General features: G+C 49.4%; 2 protein-coding genes across 4 annotated transcripts; one reads left to right on the forward strand and one right to left on the reverse strand.

Annotated features, from left to right (window-relative positions):
- Positions 1 to 434: 434 nt before the first annotated feature.
- SCNN1A (sodium channel epithelial 1 subunit alpha) lies at positions 435 to 11,644 on the forward strand. 2 transcript variants are annotated; one of them, XM_056482500.1, is made up of 13 exons: positions 435 to 609; positions 1,189 to 1,565; positions 1,973 to 2,228; positions 3,063 to 3,247; positions 4,013 to 4,113; positions 4,801 to 4,964; positions 5,269 to 5,367; positions 5,537 to 5,654; positions 5,899 to 5,977; positions 6,304 to 6,361; positions 6,489 to 6,544; positions 7,080 to 7,155; positions 7,377 to 11,644. In XM_056482500.1, the coding sequence occupies exons 2-13, from the start codon at positions 1,213 to 1,215 to the stop codon at positions 7,701 to 7,703; spliced, it is 1,872 nt and encodes a 623-aa protein (XP_056338475.1). In that variant the 5' UTR covers positions 435 to 609; positions 1,189 to 1,212; the 3' UTR covers positions 7,704 to 11,644. The 2 variants fall into 2 exon arrangements, with proteins under 2 accessions (XP_056338475.1, XP_056338467.1); XM_056482492.1 differs by lacking the exon at positions 435 to 609 and adding an exon at positions 774 to 954.
- Positions 8,156 to 18,279, reverse strand: VAMP1 (vesicle associated membrane protein 1). 2 transcript variants are annotated; one of them, XM_056482522.1, is made up of 5 exons: positions 18,209 to 18,279; positions 17,328 to 17,487; positions 16,287 to 16,445; positions 15,990 to 16,041; positions 8,156 to 15,601 (listed from the first exon to the last, which is right to left on the reverse strand). In XM_056482522.1, coding segments are annotated over exons 1-5 (390 nt in total). In that variant the 5' UTR covers positions 18,211 to 18,279; the 3' UTR covers positions 8,156 to 15,584. The 2 variants fall into 2 exon arrangements, with proteins under 2 accessions (XP_056338497.1, XP_056338489.1); XM_056482514.1 differs by having other exon boundaries at positions 8,156 to 16,041.
- Positions 18,280 to 20,015: the final 1,736 nt, after the last annotated feature.

Here is a 20,015-nt window from a genome sequence, read left to right on the forward strand (position 1 = left end):
TTTGAAAGAAAATCATTGGGAGAAAAGATTGGTAAAGGATTTTCACGGTTATAATGACAGGAGAGTGCTTGGGAGTTTCAGTCACATTTTGCTAAGGGTGTTCATTTACGTGGTCCAAGGAAACACTGGAAGGCTTTGGGTAATGCCGGGAGGCCTTGATTCCCCAGGCACAGCTCAGCAAAACAAGTTCCCACTCATGGTTGGGCCAGGCAGTTGTGGACACAAAAGATTTCTTTAGTTAAGGCACCAGCAAAGGCGATGCGGTAACTGAGGTGTGTATCAGCGACTCGCCCCCAGCCTTCTCTGTCCCAGCTCCATCGCTCTGGCAGGTCGCACCCGAAACTCGCGGCTTCGCCCGTGGAAAGCAGAGTTTGGCGACAAAGCCAGGCGCTCACCGCCGCCGGTGGCAGGGCAAGGTCCGGGGGGTTCCCGGCCGGCGCTGCTCGGAAACCAGCGCTGCCAGCTGCGTCTGCATCGCCTGGGCTCGCCGGCACGCCGCGTCCCGCCGGAGGGGCTGGCAGGAGGAGGAGGCTCAGCTGCTCGGCGGCTGTACCTGGCCGGGGCCGGGCTCCCCTCGGGGGGCCCCGGGAGCGCCTTGACCCCGCCAAGGTCACCGCCCCGACGGGTCCCCGCACCCCCGCCCCCGCCGCCCTCCCGCCGCCGTCCCGCCGCCGACACTCGAGCGTCTAAAGAGGCTTTTCTTCCCCGGGAGCGGCGCCTGCGGGAAGGGGAAGGGGCAGGGGCAGGAGGGGGCAGGCAGGAGGGACAGGCGGGAGGGGCGGGGAGAGGCTGGCAGGGCAGGAGCCGGGCGGGGTGCTGGCTCCAACTGGAAAGGAACCGGTCCCAGCCCAGCCGGAGAGGCTGCTGGAGAGCCGGCGGCGCTGGGCAGAGCACACCGGCCCCGGCCCCGGTGCCGGCCCGAGCACCGCGCCCGCCATGGGCACCGCGCCCCCCGTCAGTGCCGCGGCCCCGGCGGGAGGGACGGGGGCTCTGCGGGGAGGACGGACCCGTGTCACCATGCGGGACGGGAGGGCTCGCAGGGCGACCTGCAGCCTGGGTGGGGTCAGGGAGGAGAGGGGGAAAGCAGCGGGGCTTGGGGAAGAGGGTGATGCACAACCAGTTTGTGCAGCGGGCATGGCTTCCCGGAGCCACAATTGCTGGGCGACTAATTCTGAGTTTGTGCTGTAGAGTGGGTCTGTGAAGGCAGGGAAGATGCCAGAAGGAGAGAAAATGAGACAATGTAAACAAGAAGAGGAGCAGCAGCAGCAGAAAGAAGAGGAGCGGGAAGGTCTCATCGAATTCTACAGTTCCTACCAGGAGCTATTCCAGTTCTTCTGCAGCAACACAACCATCCACGGGGCTATCCGCCTGGTGTGCTCCAAAAAGAATAAGATGAAAACAGCCTTCTGGTCCGTTCTCTTCTTTCTCACCTTTGGCTTAATGTACTGGCAGTTCGGGATCCTCTACAGGGAATACTTCAGCTACCCTGTCAACCTCAACCTCAACCTGAACTCTGACAGGCTGACTTTCCCGGCCGTGACGCTGTGCACCCTCAATCCGTACAGGTAAGAGACAGACTTGCACAGATGTTGACTGCCTTGACTTTGATGGGTGCAGGGTGAAGGCACATACTCTGGTTCTCCTCCTGATCCTGGACTGCCCGCTGTTGTAGCGGTGCCGGCGGAAAGAACACTTTTCAGAGGCCTTTGCTGCTGCAGGGCACTCACAGTGAGGCGTGTGAGCTTAGGCAGCTCGTCTTGGTGGCGTTATTTAGCAGCCTGCGATGTAAACTGCCACAGGGCTAGAGCAGATTTACTTCTCTCCTGCAAGACAGCCTCCAGCAAGGGGTTAGATTTACAGCTGGTGGCAGGAATGCCCGGAATCACCCCAGCAAACTTTGCTGCATGACTTATTCAGGGCTGTTTGTATGCATCCAGCCCAAGCCTGCTGGTCTTCTCTCCCCCCTATACAGATACAGTGCCATCCGGAAGCAGCTGGATAAGCTGGACCAAATCACTCACCAGACACTGCTAGACCTCTATGACTACAACATGTCTCTGCCACAAAGAGATTGGTCCACATCGTCCACGCAAAGGCGTAGCACAAGGAGCCTGCTCCATCATGTCCAGCGCCATCCTTTGCAGAGACAGAAGCGGGATAACTTGGTCAACTTGCCAGAGAACAGTCCCTCAGTGGACAAGAATGACTGGAAAATTGGCTTTGTTCTGGTGAGATCCCTAGATACCCCGTGCCCTACCCACTCCAGTCTCTGCCTGGCTACTTTTGTCTTGTTAGACCTTTGGCCATGCCTTTCCTTACGTATAAGTCTGATTAATCTCCACTGGCTTTTGCTAATGACAGATAAAGGTAGAGTTGAATCCTTTTCTCCATACAGTCCTGGTCCCCAAATTCTGGTCATGTTCATGCAGGCCTTAGGGGACATGTCCATGTCAGTGTACATCTCTTCCCAAGAGCAGGAAAACCTTGCCCTTCCTGAGGGTACATCAGCCTTGCAGTTGCTTTTGCGATCAGTTTATCAGCATCAGCTGCTGCATTGCTCAATGACAGTAAAGGAGAAAGTATTTGATGATCCTGGGCCACCTGAAATGTGATAATGGTCGCAATTGCTCCTAGGTAGCAGCATCCTCGCCCTAGGGTATCTGCGTTTGCATTTAAAAAGGCACTGAAGGACTGAAGCTAATGGCTCAGCAGTTAACTGGAGTTTCCACGGAATCTCGAACGTTGCGGACACACCCTTAAGGAAGGGCTCCCCACGCAAGAATTTAAAGGTCCTGGTTTTATACCAGGTAGAATTTATGTGCAGACACCTTGCTGCCTCCTAGGTTTTACTCAGCCTTGCTTATTCACCTGGCATTGCCCTTCCACCTAGGAGCTGCACTGGGTTCTTTCCATATCCTGCTGATCACCTGTTGGTCACACACAGGAGTCCTTCATTTCCTTGGTCATCTTCCTGTGCTGAGGGAGCACAGTTTATCCACGGGCAGAGCCTTGTTTCCCGGACAAGAAGACTTTTCTGACACGGCTTTTCTCCTTCTTAACAGTGCAGTGAAAACAACGACTGTTTCCACCAGGCGTACTCCTCGGGGGTGGATGCGGTGCGGGAATGGTACAGCTTTCACTACATCAATATCCTGGCACAGGTGCCTGATGCAAAAGACCTGGACGAGTCTGACTTTGAGAACTTCATCTACGCTTGCCGCTTCAACGAGGCAACGTGTGACAAGGCGTAAGTAGTGGAAGTACCCCTGAAAACACATTTTTGTGCCTGGGTTCGAGGGAATCAAGGAACCCATATTAGAGAACTGCTTTTCCAAGGTGGGATCATTCCTTGTTCAGCTCCCATTTGAAAGATTAAATGATCTTTCTTGATTCTTTCCTGTGGGTTCCAGGTCCTGTGGCCTGGAACCATGAACCTCGAAGGATGATTTTGCCTTTTTCTGGGTTTCACGCAAATGAAATAATTACATGATACAAACACCAGAGTGGGCACAGATGTACAGCATAGAAGTATTTTTATTCTACCCTCCACAGTGGCAAAGTGGTACATATCAGTCCACATAAAGGAAGAAGAGAAAGTTGATACAAAAAGACAGTAAAAACATATCCCACTTTTCTCGTGCCATTAATGGTCAAAAAGCCCAAGAAGGTAGTGGAATGAAAACGATCTGCAAGGGAGGAAAAATGGTAGGAAAAGCTAAGAGTTTCACCAGTATTAGGAAGATAATACAGTAATTGTTAGCACTGCTAAAACCCATTTGGGCTCTGAAAAGCAGCATGAAAAGCCTTGTGTAGAATCCTGTTCAGCTCCAGGACATTTTTTACAGCACGTTTTAATTGCTTTTCCCTGTTTGTGCGAGTTTACATAACAAATACTGCCCATCTGCTGCAAGCCCCTCTCCATGCTGATGGAAAACAGTTACTGCTTTCAGAAAGCTTTCCCCTTGGTTTCACAGCCCTTCTCACTGTCAGAACGTTTCTCTTCCCCTCTCAGGAACTATACCCACTTCCACCATCCCTTGTATGGGAACTGCTATACCTTTAATGACAACAGCAGCAGTGTGTGGACATCCTCGCTGCCTGGGATCAATAATGGTGGGTGAGAGGCACTCTTTGGTGAGTAAGGAGAAGAGCTTAGCTCTGCTTTTCCTAGGAGCTATGGGCATCCTGCTGTGCTTAGTACTGGTGGTGGTAGATTGCAGCCCTGCTCTATCTTGCCCAAGCTGTTTTCACCTATCTGGAGACAGCTGTCTCATGGGCATGACTGCTCCTCACCAATGCCCACTGAACTCTCTCTCCCTCATCAGTGCCTGATCCTTATGCTCTTTCCATCCTCTGGACTTGGGCTGGCCCTTCCTGAGGTCCTCTGCTGAGTCATAGTGCTTGTGCTCCTGGTCTTCACCTTCTCCTTTCCCATTCTCCTCTTTCAAGAAACTGACCTGTTTGTGTTCCTAAACCCCCTGAAACTTCTCCAGACCAAATCTTCAGGCTTTTCCTCCATCTAGCTCCAAGTTTCTCTATGGAATCTCCCTCAATTCCCAGTTCTGTTTTTTCTAAGCTACAGTGATAAAATCCAGTTTTCTCTGGCCTCTTCTGGAGCCTCCAGCTTTTCCTCTGGCCTCCTTCCAGCCACCCCCTATTGCTGCCAAAGTTTGATGCAGCTCTGTTTGATGTCTGTCTTTTCCTTTATCTCTTTCAGATTCCCTTCTAACCATCCTGCTCTCACTTCTCTGCTGCACCACAGCTGGCCATGACCTCCCTCACTCTCTGATATTCCCTCAGGTCTCTCTCTGGTGGTGCGCACTGAGCAGAATGATTTCATCCCTCTGCTGTCCACGGTGACAGGAGCCAGGGTCATGGTCCATGATCAGAATGAGCCAGCCTTCATGGATGATGGGGGTTTCAATGTTCGTCCTGGCATAGAGACCTCCATCAGCATGAGAAAGGTGAGCAAGCAGAAGGGGTGAGAGCTGTGGATGGGAGGTTTAACTTGGTTGGACCTACAGTGTGTGTTTAAGGGAGGGACTAATCACATGGAGTGAAGGGAGAGGAGGAACAGCTTGCTGGACTAGATGAGAGGCATTTGGCTACAGTTTATCCGTGAACAATGAAATGGAGGCAAGCAGGGGGAGCTGGCATCCCAGGGAAAGATAAAGAGCAGATACTGATGGCTGAGCAGTGTGTGGCATGGGAGAGTGGGGAGAGGACAGCAAAGTGAAGTTGTTGTGTGCAGTGAGTTTGCTGTTGCAGGAGATGACCATGCGCCTTGGGGGCAGTTACAGCGATTGCACAGAGGATGGCAGTGATGTGCCAGTGCAAAACCTGTACTCATCCCGCTACACCGAGCAGGTATCTCACCCTCACCCCTCCTGGGCCACCTTGTTCCTCCACTTTCCTGACATGCTTCAGCCCCCTAATGGCCGTGCCTTTCCTTTGGCTCTGTTAATAGTGTGATGCAATACAGGGAGCAGTGGGTATGTTCTCTTGATCAGCCTTTCCCACCTTATGTGCCTTCCAGGTCTGCATACGCTCCTGCTTTCAGCTCAACATGGTAGAACGCTGTGGCTGTGCATATTACTTCTATCCCTTGCCTGATGGAGCAGAGTACTGTGACTACACAAAGCACAAAGCCTGGGGTAAGTGGACAACAGGGACAGAAAAGCTCATGCCCACCTGAACCTGTTTGGTCCAGCCCACATCCCAGCATGTCTCATTGTCTTCAATGAGCTTCCTGGTGTGAGACATCCAAAAGACAGTCTTGCCTTGGATGATTAGCCTCTTGTGGTAGGAAACCTCTTCTGAGTTCCGCTCACTGTCACACACCACCTTTTGTCTGAAGGTACTGTGAGCTTACCTGGATTTACTTTCTTTGCTGCCCAGGCTACTGCTATTACAAACTCCTGGCTGAATTCAAAGCTGACGTGCTGGGCTGTTTCCACAAGTGTCGAAAACCTTGCAAGTAAGTTGACCATCAGTCAGGCAGGAAGATTGGAAAGTATTCCTAGAAGTGTTGGGAAGCATTCACTGACCGGGCAAAAGCTGAGCCCCAACCTAAAAAGGCATTTATCCCATCAGGAAGCCGAAATGGCAGAGGAGCATCAGGGTTGGCTTACGGGTGAGCTCCCAAGGACTGTGCATTCCACATGGTGGGAAGTGGGTAGAACTTCAGCACGGGAGGGAATCTCCAGGTGTGCCTGGGGATGGGGAGACCTGGCCCTGTGGCTCCAACAGCTCCAACAGCTCCAACAGCTCCAACAGCTCACACAGCCTCCTCTTGCCTTGCAGAATGACAGAATACCAGCTGTCAGCTGGATACTCCCGCTGGCCTTCTGCTGTCTCAGAGGTAAGGAGAGGGTGTCCTGGCTTCCCAGCACTGCTCTCACCTCCCACTTAGTCCTTCCTGAACTGGCACTAAACCTACAGGAAGTGACTGTGATTATGTAACACAGTTTACTGCGCTTTCATTTCAGGACTGGGTTTTCTACATGCTTTCACAACAGAACAAATACAATATCACATCCAAGAGGTGAGTGCCCCTAAACAGAGACTGTGTCCAAACCAGAAACCATCCCAGTGGAATGTCTGTGTTGGAAATGTTAGAGTTAAGATGAAATCACTGATGGGAAGGGATCAGGCATGGGACCTGTGGAAAAGGGCAGTGGATTTGAGTCAGAGTAGATATATACTGGGATTTCAGCAAAGCTGGGGACCCAAGTGAATAATTTTGAAAGGGGTCAGATGCTGATATGAAAATAGTAAACCCCAACACTTGCTAGGTGTTCTGGAGTCACAGTAAGTGCTCATGGAAGAGTGGGAAGGAGAGCTGTGCAGGAGCTTTTGCCAAAAACATTGGGTTTTACAGTACAGTGTCAGAAGTGCACTCTAAGTACCTAAGACTGTATTTAGTACAGAATGAGAGATCTGCAGGGATGGGAGGAAATCTCTGGGTGGTATGTGTGGGAGAAGGACAGGGGACAGAAGGGGACAGAGACAATAAGGCTTGGTGAAGAAATGCAGAGATTGAGAAGTTGGGGTTACTGAGGGTCATCTTTCCTTCACAGGAATGGAGTTGCCAAAGTGAATATCTTTTTTGAGGAGTGGAACTACAAGACCAATGGGGAGACTCCAGCCTTCCCGGTACACATTCTCCTACTCTGTCTTCTCTGGCCACCCATTCCCCCACAATGTCCCTCCACTGTGGCAAGGTTTTGTTCCAGCAGCACTGCTGGATACTGAGTCTCTTTTCCTTGGGCAGGGTGAGGGGAATCCCCTCCAGCACCACCGGGAAGAGGGAACAGGCAGGGAGGCAAAGTCGCAGATGAGGGCTGTCATCACTGGTCTTTCTCCATCTCCTGCAGGTAGTGACTCTGCTGTCCCAGCTTGGGAACCAGTGGAGTCTCTGGTTTGGATCCTCTGTCCTGTCTGTGATGGAGCTTGCAGAGCTGGTTCTGGATTTCATTGCCATCACCGTTATTCTGGCATTCCGCTGGTTCCGCACTCGGCAGAAGGAGTCTGCACCGGGACCCTCTCTGAACAGCCAGGATAACGCTGCCTTCCAAGATGAGGCACCAGCTCTCAGTGCTCCACATCGCTTCACTGTTGAGGCTGTAGTGACCACGCTGCCGTCCTACAACAGCCTGGAACCACGTGGGCCGAGCAGGGATGGTGAGGTGGGACACGAGTGAGGCAGCAACTTCTTCCACTCTTCAGATGGGTGGCAGCTGGAGCAAAGGCTGCACACTTTGTCTGCAGGGCCTGCATTTCCTTCTTTCTGGGGTGCTGCACATGGACCATAGCAAAAGACTGCTCCGTGGTTGGCCTGGGCTCATTGCTTTCACTTCCATAGACAAATTCTTCAGTCTTATAAAATACTATTGCTGTGGGATCACCAGGGATGAGAGTTGATCTGTGTATGTATGGGGGAGATGTGCTCTCTATTTCCTTATGCTCTGTGCATGTGCACACCTACACGTGCATGCATGCTTTCTTTTCCCTCCAACAAGGATGCTGCCACAGTTCTGGTCTGTCATTAATTAAAGAGGTTTGGCAGGTGTGACTGGCCTCCTCTGTGGTATGACAAGGAAGGCGAATGGAGTCTCACATATAGACTGTGCTTTGTTAAGCTTTCCCTAAACTATTTGCTCTTTCCTCATTCTTCATGTCTAGCTCTGATCCCAAGAGTGTGTCACGTACCCTCTCCTCCCCCCAAGGAGAGGCTACTTGACACAAGAGCCACTGGCATGATCTCAATCTGTATTACGCACAATGCTCTGGAGAGGTGCTCAAAGATTGCTGCCACTCCCAGGTCTGGGACAAAACACCCCTGGCAAAGTAAAGGCTCCCTTTTCAAGCTCCCTTTGTGGCATTGGTAGATCTTTGGTGTCCCCTCTTCCTTGGGATACACCATACATGTGTACATCCAGCTATTTGATTGTTTGCCAGCAGCTCTGGGACAAATCGATCTCTACATTTGCTTGACCCTCCCTGCTTTCTTCCTGAAGGAAACAAAGAGAGTTTGGCAGGATTATGCACACCCTCCAAAAATCCCAAACTTCTGCTTCCATGGGATCCTGCAAGAGGATTGAAGCAGCACAGGTCATGCAGTGCCTGTTTTGCTCCTCCCAGCCCTCATCTGGTCCACCCACAAAAACTCTGCTGAGCCTCTTTTTCCTCAGGGAAGCACAGGAAATACTGCAGGCTTTAATCAGAAGTGCTTCCAAGGAAAGCCTTAGCCTATTTGATTGGATGACATGGGCAAAAATGGTCCTCTTCTCAGGAACTAACTTGGGGACCTTTGCATAAGAGAATATGTTTCTTGCAGTGAGCTTGCCATACTCTTTTCTTACAAATACTCAGACTTCTGCTGCAATGGTGTTTGCTCTGCACTTTATGAGGTATCAAGAGAGCAAGGGTGATGTCCTTAGAAAACAGGATTATCCACTTCACAGAACAAACAGAGATACCAAATTTAAGCAGTTTAGGCAAAGACCTGTGGAAGCCTGTAACCAATCACTGCAAACAACCACTTTTGAATTTAAAAACTAGTTAATCATAACAAAAACTGAAGCTGTTTTAAAAATTAAGGTAGATGCACTATCCTTGGGAAGTCAGAGGAGTTTACTGCAGCACCTAAACCGTTGCCTGATTTTTCCTTTTGAGATGCTAAACACATACTGGTTGTACTTCTCTTGCCTCGATTACCTAAATGCACTTTTCAATTCCCAGCAGAGAGTAATTTTATTCTTCTTCAAATACACTTATAAATGCTACGTTCTCTATTGCACAAATATTCCTGGTTTTACCAAATTGATCCCAGTGCTCAGCTGATAACACTTGTTTGAAAGTGAAGGTAATGTCTCTCTGCTAGGAATAGAAGTGAGTAACTCAGAGGGTGTCCTTCAGCAAGGGTGCAGACCAGCAGGAGGGAGAAGCCTGCAACAAGCACTTAGGGGTGTGGGAACTTGTATTCCTCCTTGGGGGCCCCCATTAGAAAAAAATCAGAGCTTCTGCAAACATGAAAAAATCCATTTTCTGTGTGATTTTAAATGAAGTAAAAAAGAGCGAGCAATGAATGAAATCTCAAAATTGCTTCTGTGAAGGTACTTTCATGTTCTGTAAAAACACTGCCCAAGAGGCAGAGCTAAAAGCTAGGTTTAGTTGCTGAAAGTAACTTTTGCCACAATCAAAATACAAAGGACAGGCAGAGGAGCTAGGATGTTGCACCAAGTTCTTGGTCACAAATTCAGTACTGCAGACTGATGCCTTGGGTGTTTTCCAGCACATGAATGAGTAAAAACCTGACACTGGACACAAAGCTGTTTGCTTCACAAAGCCACCTTCAAATCAAGAAAGGAGAAAGAGCAGGTGCAACACCTAAAACAGTCTTTGTATACCATAAACATACAGTGATTCATACAGTAAGCATGATCTTTCCTCAATATCCAGAGAGTAAGACACGATTCTTCACATCACAGAACCATAAATAACCTTGTAATAACCATAAAATTGATGAGACCTGCTGCATCACACATAGTTAAGTGGGTGATTAAGGCAAGATTAATCAGAGGCATAACTACTTGAAACAGTAAGTTCTCTTCATCATAAAGAAATACAGCTGCAGAAGGTGGTGATGTATTCCCTGGGGGAAGCTTGAACCATATTCTATCTGTTCCATAGAAGTGATAAAATGCCAGAAAAAAAAAAAAAAAAAAAAAAAAAAAAGGGTTTTGACTGATGAACTCCAAGTAATGGCACCATTCAGGATAGCTGTAAATCCACAGTTAAAAGCCTGTACAAACATGAAGCAGTAGTTGACAGGTTGGTAAATAGGTTAGCACTCCCTGTCCTGTGAATCAGTGCAAAAACTGCCATTGTGGGAGAAATCAGGTGCTTGCTCCAGAAATAATCCCTACATTTCTTGTAGGATGGCAAGACCACAAATGAGTAAGCTTAGCAGATGTACAGTGAGCTTGGTCTGGCTGAAAACAAAAGGCATGGCCAGCAGTGCTGGAGTAAGAGCACAAAAATGGGAGTGTTTCACTGAGAATGTGAAAAATTGTAGAAAGGATAAAGTGTGCATATATGGGGATCTGCAGGTCAGCAAAAGGCAAATTAAAGGTCTGAGCTGGGGTGAATTTGTACAAGAGGGGGAAGCTGAGGGGATGTAAATGTTCAGTAGTCATAGGTGTATTAGAGGCATAGCTGAGTTAGTTTGAGGACATGTAAAACATGCAGGGAACAGCTGAAGGTTGTGTCTTTTTGGACTAGGAACAGATGCCAAAACAATAGTTTTTCCAAGCTCTTGGGGAAGGTTGAATAAAACCTAAGAGGTTACAGGCTACATCAAGAAATGAAAAGGGCGGTATTGCTGCTGGTGAAAGGACACAGAGAACCACAGAGATCAGGAACATACCAGAGGCACAGCCACATTTAGTCACAGTTCTTTGTATTTAAAAACATGTAATATTTAAAGGCTGCTTGTAAGCACAAGAGGGGAAAGTGCCTTCAATTTCCAAGTGCATGCTTAAAAGCAAGGAACTAAGAGCATATCATCTTTATTATTTTTTTTTTCATAAATTTATGGCAAATTTTGTTTTAAAAAAATAGTACAAAAGCTTTTGGAAAAGAAGCCTCTGAGGAAAGATGTCATTTTGTCTTCTGCAGCAATCATTTAGTGGATCTGTACACTGATGTGAAGGATGTTATGAGGCTGTTCATATCTGAAGTCTGGGGAGCAAGTAAGGGTGTTCTGAGTAAGTGTTGCACTCTGAGGCCAAAAATAAGTGAAAGATTATCAGGAATATGGAGGCTCAGGTATCCAACAGACATGGCTGAGTTGCCTATTTGTAAAACCTGTATCTTTATCTGTTATGTCTCTCAGAGCAATTACTTGTTTAGAGGTCCGAACAAAGATAAAACCTCCCCTTTATTACTTCTCTTCACGAAGTTAAGGCTTCCAGTCCCTGTGGATACATCAGAGCAGGGACCTCTGTCACTTCCTAAGGAAGCCAGCTTCATTAAAAAAAGTGTTGATGCTGCATTCCAGCTCTGAAGGAAAAAAAAAAAAAAAAAAAAAAAAAAAAGTCTGTCTTCCCCCCATCATTTGGTTATTCTCCAGCTGAGACAACAAACCACACCACTGATGAGAACCTGCACCTGGCTTTGACCAGCAGAGACACCTCAGGAAAGGCTAGAGCAATGCCTCAAGCATCTAGAAACACGAAGGTTTAGGGTATACCCATTTAGGAGCAGTACAGTTGAGGGTTTTCTTCCACCACATCTGAAGACATCAGGATGAAGCAGTTGATATGGGAGCTGCATGTTGCACAGACCGGTTTGGGTTGGAAGTGACCTTAAAGACTTAGCTCCCACTCCCTGCCACAGACAGGGACACCTACCACTAGGCCAGGCTGCTCAAAGCCCCATCCAATCCAGCTTGGAACACTTCCAGAGATGGGGCACCCACAGCTTCTCTGGGCAATCTGCTCCAGTTCAAAGTCCTGTGTTTGAAGGCAGAGCTTGAATTTTTAATTGGACATATAGAGAACTATTCTCCCAAAGCCTTGGCCTTGCTTTTGGAGCACATTTTAAACCCTGTGGGATAAAAGAGTGCAGGAGCAGCAGTAATGCTGATGCAGTAAAGGATGGCACCTCGGAAGAGCTTCCAGTAGAACATGGTATTTTCAATGCCTGCCAGAGGATTTATGGCTAGACATGCAAGTCTTTGCAAACATGCACATTACTCATGAACTGGGCTCAACCCTGGGGCAACTCTCAGCAGTATGTTCACCCCCAGCTTTGTGCTCCAGGGCAGCTGTCAGCTTTGGAAAATGAGCATTGAATCCCCAGCTTTGGCTAGGGACTTGGACACTATCATCAACAGTCTAAAGAGTCATCTGTCCTAAGAAAACATCTTCCCTATCCCCCTACATGAATGAGGCTGAGAACTGACAGGAAGGCAACACAAAACTTGGCAGCAATTGTAGCACAACTCGTTCGTTCAGGTTGCGCAGGCCTGAACTGTGTGGAATTTCAGAATGTACATGCTGCTTTAATCCACCAGCCAGTCCAGACACCCTCCTTTCCCAGGAAGGCTTCCATCTTTGAAGAATTAGTCTAGCTACCTTGCTCCAAATTCACCCTTGAGAGTTGTTCTGGTGTGTTCACTGCTCTGGTGTGATTTTGGTGATGTTGAAGGCCAGACAGTGATTGATCATAAGGGAACCAGAAGCCACAGGGAAGACTCACAACTCAGCTTTTGTAGCAGTAAGGGCAGATAAGGACAAAATTACCTAATTTTAAAAGAAGTCTGCACTGGACAAAGCTCTGTCATTTCCTTTTAATGAGTTTCAAATGTACAGTGAAGTAAATAAAGGGGCACCAACCTTTATTCCAGTCATGCTCCAAGATATGTTGTGATCAGCATCCTACTCTTGGAGGTCTTCATTTGGGTCCTGAACTTATATTCCAACACCAATGAAGAATTGTTCTGAGTTTAAGGATCTGAGGTTATTGAAATCTAAATCTAATGCACAGAAGGCAGTCCCCTGAACAGGATAGTGGCTGGAATTGGTGGCTGAAAGTAGACTTTGGCTTGGGCAGTCTCTTATCCCAGAGCTGCTGGTTCTCACATCTTGTTACAGACTTACCAGAGTCAGTCTAGCATAACTGGAACTGCTATCATTTTACAATGGAAAACCAGCCACTGCTTTGAGGGACAGAACTTCAGGTGTGTGTATACTACAGAAGTCACAAAAAAAAAAAATCTGGGAGTTTGGCATCCCAACCCCTTCCCACTCACTGACAGACCAGACAGACGCAGTAAGGTGGTGAACTGTGTTTCTTAGAGACCATTAAAAGTACATGAGCTGATTTTCAGAACATGCCAGAGGAGATTACAGTTGTGTTTATAGAGGAGGTAAATAAACTGCACGTGCATGGGTGGCTGTGGTGCCATGGGCAGCATAATCCCTTGCTTTTACTAAGAGGGCCTTGGTGATTTGTTTTGCACAGAGACACAAATGAAGGGAAAGGGAGAACAGGAGGAGGCAGCACACATCTAAGGGAAAGAAATTAAAGAGACAGCCTAGGGGGACCTCAGCTGCCAGAGAGACAGGAGGAATGGGTCACCAAAGGCTTGTTTAGAAGAGTTCAAGACAATTGCTGGTCTGGGGGCCTCAAGCTTGTAAGCCTACCCCCTAAAATGAGAGCAGTAAGTAGCACAAGCAGGCCCTGGCTCCTCTTCAGTAGATGCACTTCTGACCGTCCATCCCATCTCAGTTCCACAGGGAATTAGGGAAGTGCTCAGGGGACGAGGGCTGCTTCACTCCACATCTTCGTCTCTGCCCTCCCCCGAGGTGGAGAGGAATGGAATTGCAGGGAGATGAACTCAAATGAAATGCTGGGGCATGGAAGTGAGCATGCAAAACTTAGCCCCTTGCCAGGTGCCCTGGGAGGCAGGAAGGGACTTCCCTAGCACATCCAAAGAAACAAAATGCATCTGCTCCTCCCATCTTTTGTAATTCGCTCCTATCTGGGAACTCCAGTGATGTCCTCCCTGCCTCCTCTTAAGCCTAAAGAGATCCCAGTGTATTCTAGAATAGAGGCAGAACTTTCTAAATTAAAGGAGTACCCTCTTTCCAGTCTCGATTACAGGCTACAGGTCAGCTTGTTAAAAAAAAGTTAAAAGTCAGATACACATTCCTCAGAAGACTACAGAAACAGGGCAGCTCATTTAACCCATGTCTAACAACACATTCAAACAATTCACAGCTCTCGTTACTTTCAATAGACAAGAACAAGGAATAGCTCACAGAAAGCCACAGCCACAAGTTTACTTCCATCAGAAATCACCCTGGACCTAAATTCAAGAGAACCCATAGCAAGTAGTAGGATTCAGTTTGATCAGCAAGATCTCTCATACGTAAGTTGCCAAACTGGGACATCTCATGTCACTTTGCAATATCCACGCTCAGAGCACCATTTCCCTTTGAATCCCCAGCTAACCATTTCAAGTGTTTTCTAGCTGCTGCTGAAAGTTAGGGCTTTGTGGCAGCAGAAACAGAGCAGATAGTCTTAATCAGAAAGCTGTGCAGCTCATTCAGTCTCATCTGGAATACCTCCAATCCCCTTCACTTCTATATGCTATGGTACTGAGTTTCCTTGACATTCAACCCAGTCACACAAAAGCAAAACACCAATTCTGCCACTACTCCAAAGTCTTCTTTCTGGAAAGGTACAAGACAGTAGGAAGCTACAGGGTCCTGGCTTGGGTGTGCATAGATGAAAAGCAGATTTGACACTCCCCACTGGACTAACTGTTGTTCATTTGTTCCTTGTGGAGAGAGACTTTACTCCCACACATGCCTTTTAGATAGTAGCAATGCTCCTTTCACTTAACTGTGTTTAGCCTGTTGCACTTGACTGAGGTAATCATGTAGGCCCTGCTTTATAAAATCTGAAATGGCCATGTTCAGGCAGCAAGTCATCTGGAAATAAGGACAGGCAGAATAAATCAGTTCTTCAAGTGCTCACCTCTCCATGGCTAGAGAAATCTACATCACTACGTGCAGCTTAGATGGCTCAGCCACTGGCCAACACAAAACTAGCTTTTATTTCAGCAGCTCAATGAAAAGCTCAAGTCATGCTGCCACTCTTTTTAGGCAGAACACTAAAGACTCTCACGTGCTGAAGTCCTTCATCCCAAAAGGCACTGTGTTAAGGCATTCTTATTTTGCTAGAGTTCACACAGGCACTATTTGACAAGCTTACACCCAAAAATAAACACAAAAAATTCCCTGCATAGGTGCAGGAGCAAATAGCTACCCACTTTTCCTCAGCTTCCCTTTCCTCTAAGCTTAGAGGATACTCCCTAAAGCTGCAGCAGCTATTGAAAAGTCTACCTATGTTTAGTAAGTGGCTCAGAGTCCTATACAGGAGATAAATTCAAACCAATAAAGAAATCAATGAAGAAGCTAGGTGAAAGGGAAGGAAAGGAAAAATTCAGAGGCAAGAAGAGACAGGCAAGATAACAGGGGACAGGAGGCTGCAGACTGAAGGAGCTACATTTAAGTAAAAAAGTAGACTGGAGAAAAAGCAATAGGAAAAAGAAAAAAGGAAAGAACAAAAGGGCAAGTTACACCAAAGGTCCCTCAGAACTCCAAATCACCCACCAGGGAAGGAACCTGCCAACCCACCCATTCCAGGGTAAATGTCCCTCATACTTACAGGTTTATCTGATCTGTTTCCCATTTCTAGAATGATGGCATCCCCCATTACTCATATTACTAGATAAAGCATATCATTTCCACACTAAACGAGGGAGTTCCAGCACTACTATCTCCCTTTCCCAAAGACTGGAGTTGACACTTACACAACTAAGACCCTCAAGATCTCAAAACAAAAAGGAAAAGCTTGAAGTACTCTAGAGCTGGCACTTCCTCACCTTTGAGCCTGAGGTTTTTGATACTCACGTGCAATCACCACCACCACAAGGGCACCAATCACTCCCATTATGATCATCATCTAAAGAAAAAGATTGTCCAAGAGCAATATTCAGAACAGATTGACAAGTTCCCATTCTTCCTGACAGGCAGAGAACCTAAGCCAGGTCCTGAAGGCATGACAGCCAAGGCCTCAAAGCCTTCCCACAGTGAAAGAATCTTAAGCATCTGAAATTGCTAGGAAACCCCAGCTATACTTGCAAAGCCCTGCAGAGGAATAGCCCAGTTCCCTCCTGACCAAGATGATCATGGCACTAGGAAACTCACCTTGCAGTTCTTCCACCAGTACTTCCTTTTGAGTTTTGCTGCACTACTTTCAAACACCGAGGCGCCAGCCTGAAGTGCATCTGCACGGTCATCCAGCTCTGACAGCTTCTCGTCTCGTTGCAGCACCTTGTCTACATTCACACACATTATATCAACCACCTGCAGAAGGAAGAAGAGTAGGAACAGTTATATTGGCGAAGACAGCTGAAAAAGTTAAGAGGAGTAGCTTAGCCAATAACTGATGTTGTAATACTAACAAATAAAAATCACATGGAAGGGGGAAGATCAGGGCAAGAAAGAAGTAATTTCAAATCAGTGCCTACTTTGAAATGAAAAAAACAAAACAAAAACCCCCAAATTAAACAAACAAAAACATCAAATTTAAGAAAAAAAAATAACAAAAAAAAACAAAAACAGAGACTCACTGTTAAAACATCCGTTCAAGTACACTTCAATCAGGTCCTCAGCCTCACACCCTCATCTGTTTTAAGAGCTCTCCGCTCCAGCAGCAAGCCAAAGCCACACTCCTTACGAGAGGAGTGGAGCTCAGCTCTCTCTCCGAGAGGTGCAACACTACTTTACAAGCTTCACGTTGCTGCCCCGGCGAGGCACAAAGGCGCTACTGCGCGTCAGCAGCCAAGCCGCTGACATCGATCCCGGGAAGCCACGCAAGGGTTCCCCCACATCACTGCACACAGGGCTCCCGTGAAGCAGCCCGCAGGGATTACGAGCTGTCCTGGATGCTGTACAGCTTTATTTTCATAAGAAATGCATGAGAACGAGGTGCCAAAAAAATCTAGCAAGTCTGTTCCTTGGAAGTAATATCTGGAATTAAGTGGCCTTTAAACATAAAGCAATCTCTCCTCCAGCCTCTTTAATAGGTTTGCCACCCTATTTTTGAGTATTGAGCATTAACCAACTGTGGCTTTGGCATGACAAAAGGAGCCGCCCCCTCAGCGACAGACAGCGGCGAAGAACATCGCTGCTGCAGCGCGGCGGGAGCAGAGTCAGGCACCCCCCAGGGCTGGCAGCGCCACCGACCTCCTGCACTTGGGCCTGCGTCTGCTGCAGGCGGCGATTGCTGGTCAGGTTGGGGGGAGCCCCGGGGGGACCCCCGCCGGGGGCTGCCCCTTCGGGAGCTCCTCCTTCGGGAGCCCCTCCTTCGGGAGCGCCGGGAGCAGGCTGCTGCGCTGGGTCAGACCTAAGGGGTGTAACACACACATGAGCGAAGAGAAAACTCAGCCGCTGAGGAGAGAACCCCGCTCCCAAATCCACACGAACCCCAGTGTCCCCAGGCTGCAGCAGCGCTGGCAGCAGCCTCAGGAGCCTGCAGCCTCGCTGGATCCCGCCGGACCGGGAACAGGCGGGCTCGTGGGAGAGCCTAAAGCAGGGGCAAGCCCAGGGGACTGGAACCAGGCGGGCAGCGGGAATGGAACCAGGCGGGCAGCGGGAGTGGAACCAGACCCTCACCGAAGGAGCTGGCGGGTGCGGTCGCTCCACGCACTGCGGCCTCCCGGGGTGGGGGGGAATAGCGACCCGGCCACACGGACGTGACCAGGAGACGAGGAAGGAAGGTGGGGAAGAGGGACAGGGAAGCAGAGCGGGGGCACCGTGAGGGGACCAGGCAGCCACCGGGCTGGGCGCCGTGGGGGCTGCCGGCCAGGCTGTCTCCAGCTGGGGAACTGCACACCGTCACCGGGGCACGGCCCACGCACCCAGTCACCCACGCAGTCGGCGGGGGAGCAGGACCGCCCGGGGGCGGTGCGGGCAGCCCTGCCTGCGGCTGCTGCAATGCGCCACCCGACCCCACCGCCGCCGGCCAGGACGCGAGATCTGAACTGACCCCCCTCCCTCACGTTCTAGCCACCACCTCCGCGCCCCGCCCACCGCAGCGCGCCCACGGCCGGTCGGGGAACACTCACATGGCCGCGCCGGAGAGAACCGCGATACGACCGGCACCGAGCCTCGCACCAACAGCCCCCCAAGCCCCGGGACCCGCACTTATAACAAGCGGGCCCCGCCCACGGAGCAAGCAGCCAATCAAAAGTTGTCTCGACAGGAGCGGCAGCTAGGCACCGCCCCTAGGTTCCTCCTCAGCCAATCAGCGCTCCGCTCCCTGCGTAAACGGCCACAATGTTAGCCCCGCCCCCAGACCTCCGAGGGCCTGGCCCCGCCCCGCCTTGCGGCTGTCCAATGGGCGCAGCGCTCTGCTCTCTCGCCCCGCCCCGCCCCGTCCCTGCGGAGGCCCCGGGGTGCCCGGGCCGCGTCTGCCCGGCGCTCCCTCCGCCGCACGGGGCCGAGGCTCGCACTGCCCTGCTCCCGATCCACAGCCTACCGCTGGAGCCGCCGGCCCGACAGCCTTCAGCGGGTCCGCCGCGCTCCGCGTAGGTCCCGCAGTGCCTGATCGTGCCCCGTTCCGTGTTCCTCTTGGAGCCCAGCCCGGCTGGCGCCGTTGTGATGGGAGCTGCGGAGCGCTCCCGCAATCCAACCTCCGCAGTGTGTCTGTTGGCTCTGGCTAAGCCGCTGTCCTTGCAATTAAGAGATGGTGTCGCTGGCCCGCTTTCACTATACGGCAAGTCAGAAAGCAAAGCTGAACGCGTCCCAGTCGAGCTTCTGCAGCCTGCTGGAAGCAATGAGGCTCCCACAGCAGCCCCAAGAGCAACAATGTGTTTGGCGTTTTTCCGTCTAAATATCTGGAGAAGCCTGCTGAATCAGAAGGGGAGATTCTCCGATTCAGGACAAAAACAGGGGCAGGAGCGTACTAGAAAAAGAAGACTCTTCGTACAGAATTCTGTGTGGTGAGTAAAGAGTGACAAGCATGGGCTCACACCTACACTACCTTTTCCTGCCATAAGGTGATGCAGGTTCACGTCAGTTTTTAGTGTCAGGTCTCACAGATTATTAGATACACAAGACAGATATGTTACACATTACAGCATGGTAACCAGAAGATCGTGGTTACAAGGTGAAGAATAATGTAGCATTGTGACTAGAGGCAAGGGATTTGCAGATGGCAGCAGACTACAACTGACCTCAGAACTCCAGATTTTTACACTCTGCTTTCAGATGGAAGGGACGATCTGAGGAAGAAGCTGCTGTAGCCTGGCAGCCTTTCCACTGCAGTGTGAGGACCATTCCAATAACCACTGCAAATAAGTTTGAGCTTATGGAATTAGTGGCCACAGAGCCCTTGCCAGGTGGTGCTTAAGGATTAAGAGATGACAAAGGTTACAAGATACTTACTCTGATACTTTTCCAGCTTCTGATATATTTTCAGTCAAGGATTTGCTATACCTGCTCACTCTCCATTTGGACCTGTACAAGTTTCCTGAATCCACAGCACCTTTTGTCAAGTCCCACAGGTTTGTAACCCTGCTCCTGAGAATGTGGACTTGAGCTGTTTAAACAGCGAGTTTGCCTTCACTTTCCTCAGGCTTAGGCCAAAAGAAAGTTCTTTCCATTACTTCCCTGCTGCTTCCAACCAAATGCTTTTGGAGACAGAGCAGCGGTGCTCTGTAGCACGATACATCCTGTCAGCAGATAACTCCCCAGTTACTTAGTAGCTGCATGAAGGACCAAGGCAGAATTGGTACGCAAATGCCTGCTTATCTAATGGTGTGATGTTGGACTAGAGGGATGCCAGCTGACTCACCGTAACTTCTCCTCTAAAGGAACTGGCAATAGTTATGGAAAACTAGAAGCTAGAATTTAAAAAAAAAACATTTGAAT

The sequence above is a fragment of the Oenanthe melanoleuca genome, chromosome 1 (genome assembly GCF_029582105.1).
Source record: "Oenanthe melanoleuca isolate GR-GAL-2019-014 chromosome 1, OMel1.0, whole genome shotgun sequence".
Taxonomy (NCBI): Eukaryota; Metazoa; Chordata; class Aves; order Passeriformes; family Muscicapidae; genus Oenanthe; species Oenanthe melanoleuca.

Excerpts from the sequence above, each read along its gene's own strand:
- SCNN1A (XM_056482492.1), top strand. Across the intron at positions 6,362-6,488 it reads GGCCTTCTGCTGTCTCAGAG|GACTGGGTTTTCTACATGCT; the intron begins GTAAGGAGAGGG and ends CTTTCATTTCAG. Across the intron at positions 7,156-7,376 it reads GGGAGACTCCAGCCTTCCCG|GTAGTGACTCTGCTGTCCCA; the intron begins GTACACATTCTC and ends CATCTCCTGCAG.
- VAMP1 (XM_056482514.1), bottom strand. Across the intron at positions 16,446-17,327 it reads CGCAGGCCCAAGTGCAGGAG|GTGGTTGATATAATGTGTGT; the intron begins GTCGGTGGCGCT and ends TTCCTTCTGCAG. Across the intron at positions 16,042-16,286 it reads ACTGGTGGAAGAACTGCAAG|ATGATGATCATAATGGGAGT; the intron begins GTGAGTTTCCTA and ends CTTTTTCTTTAG.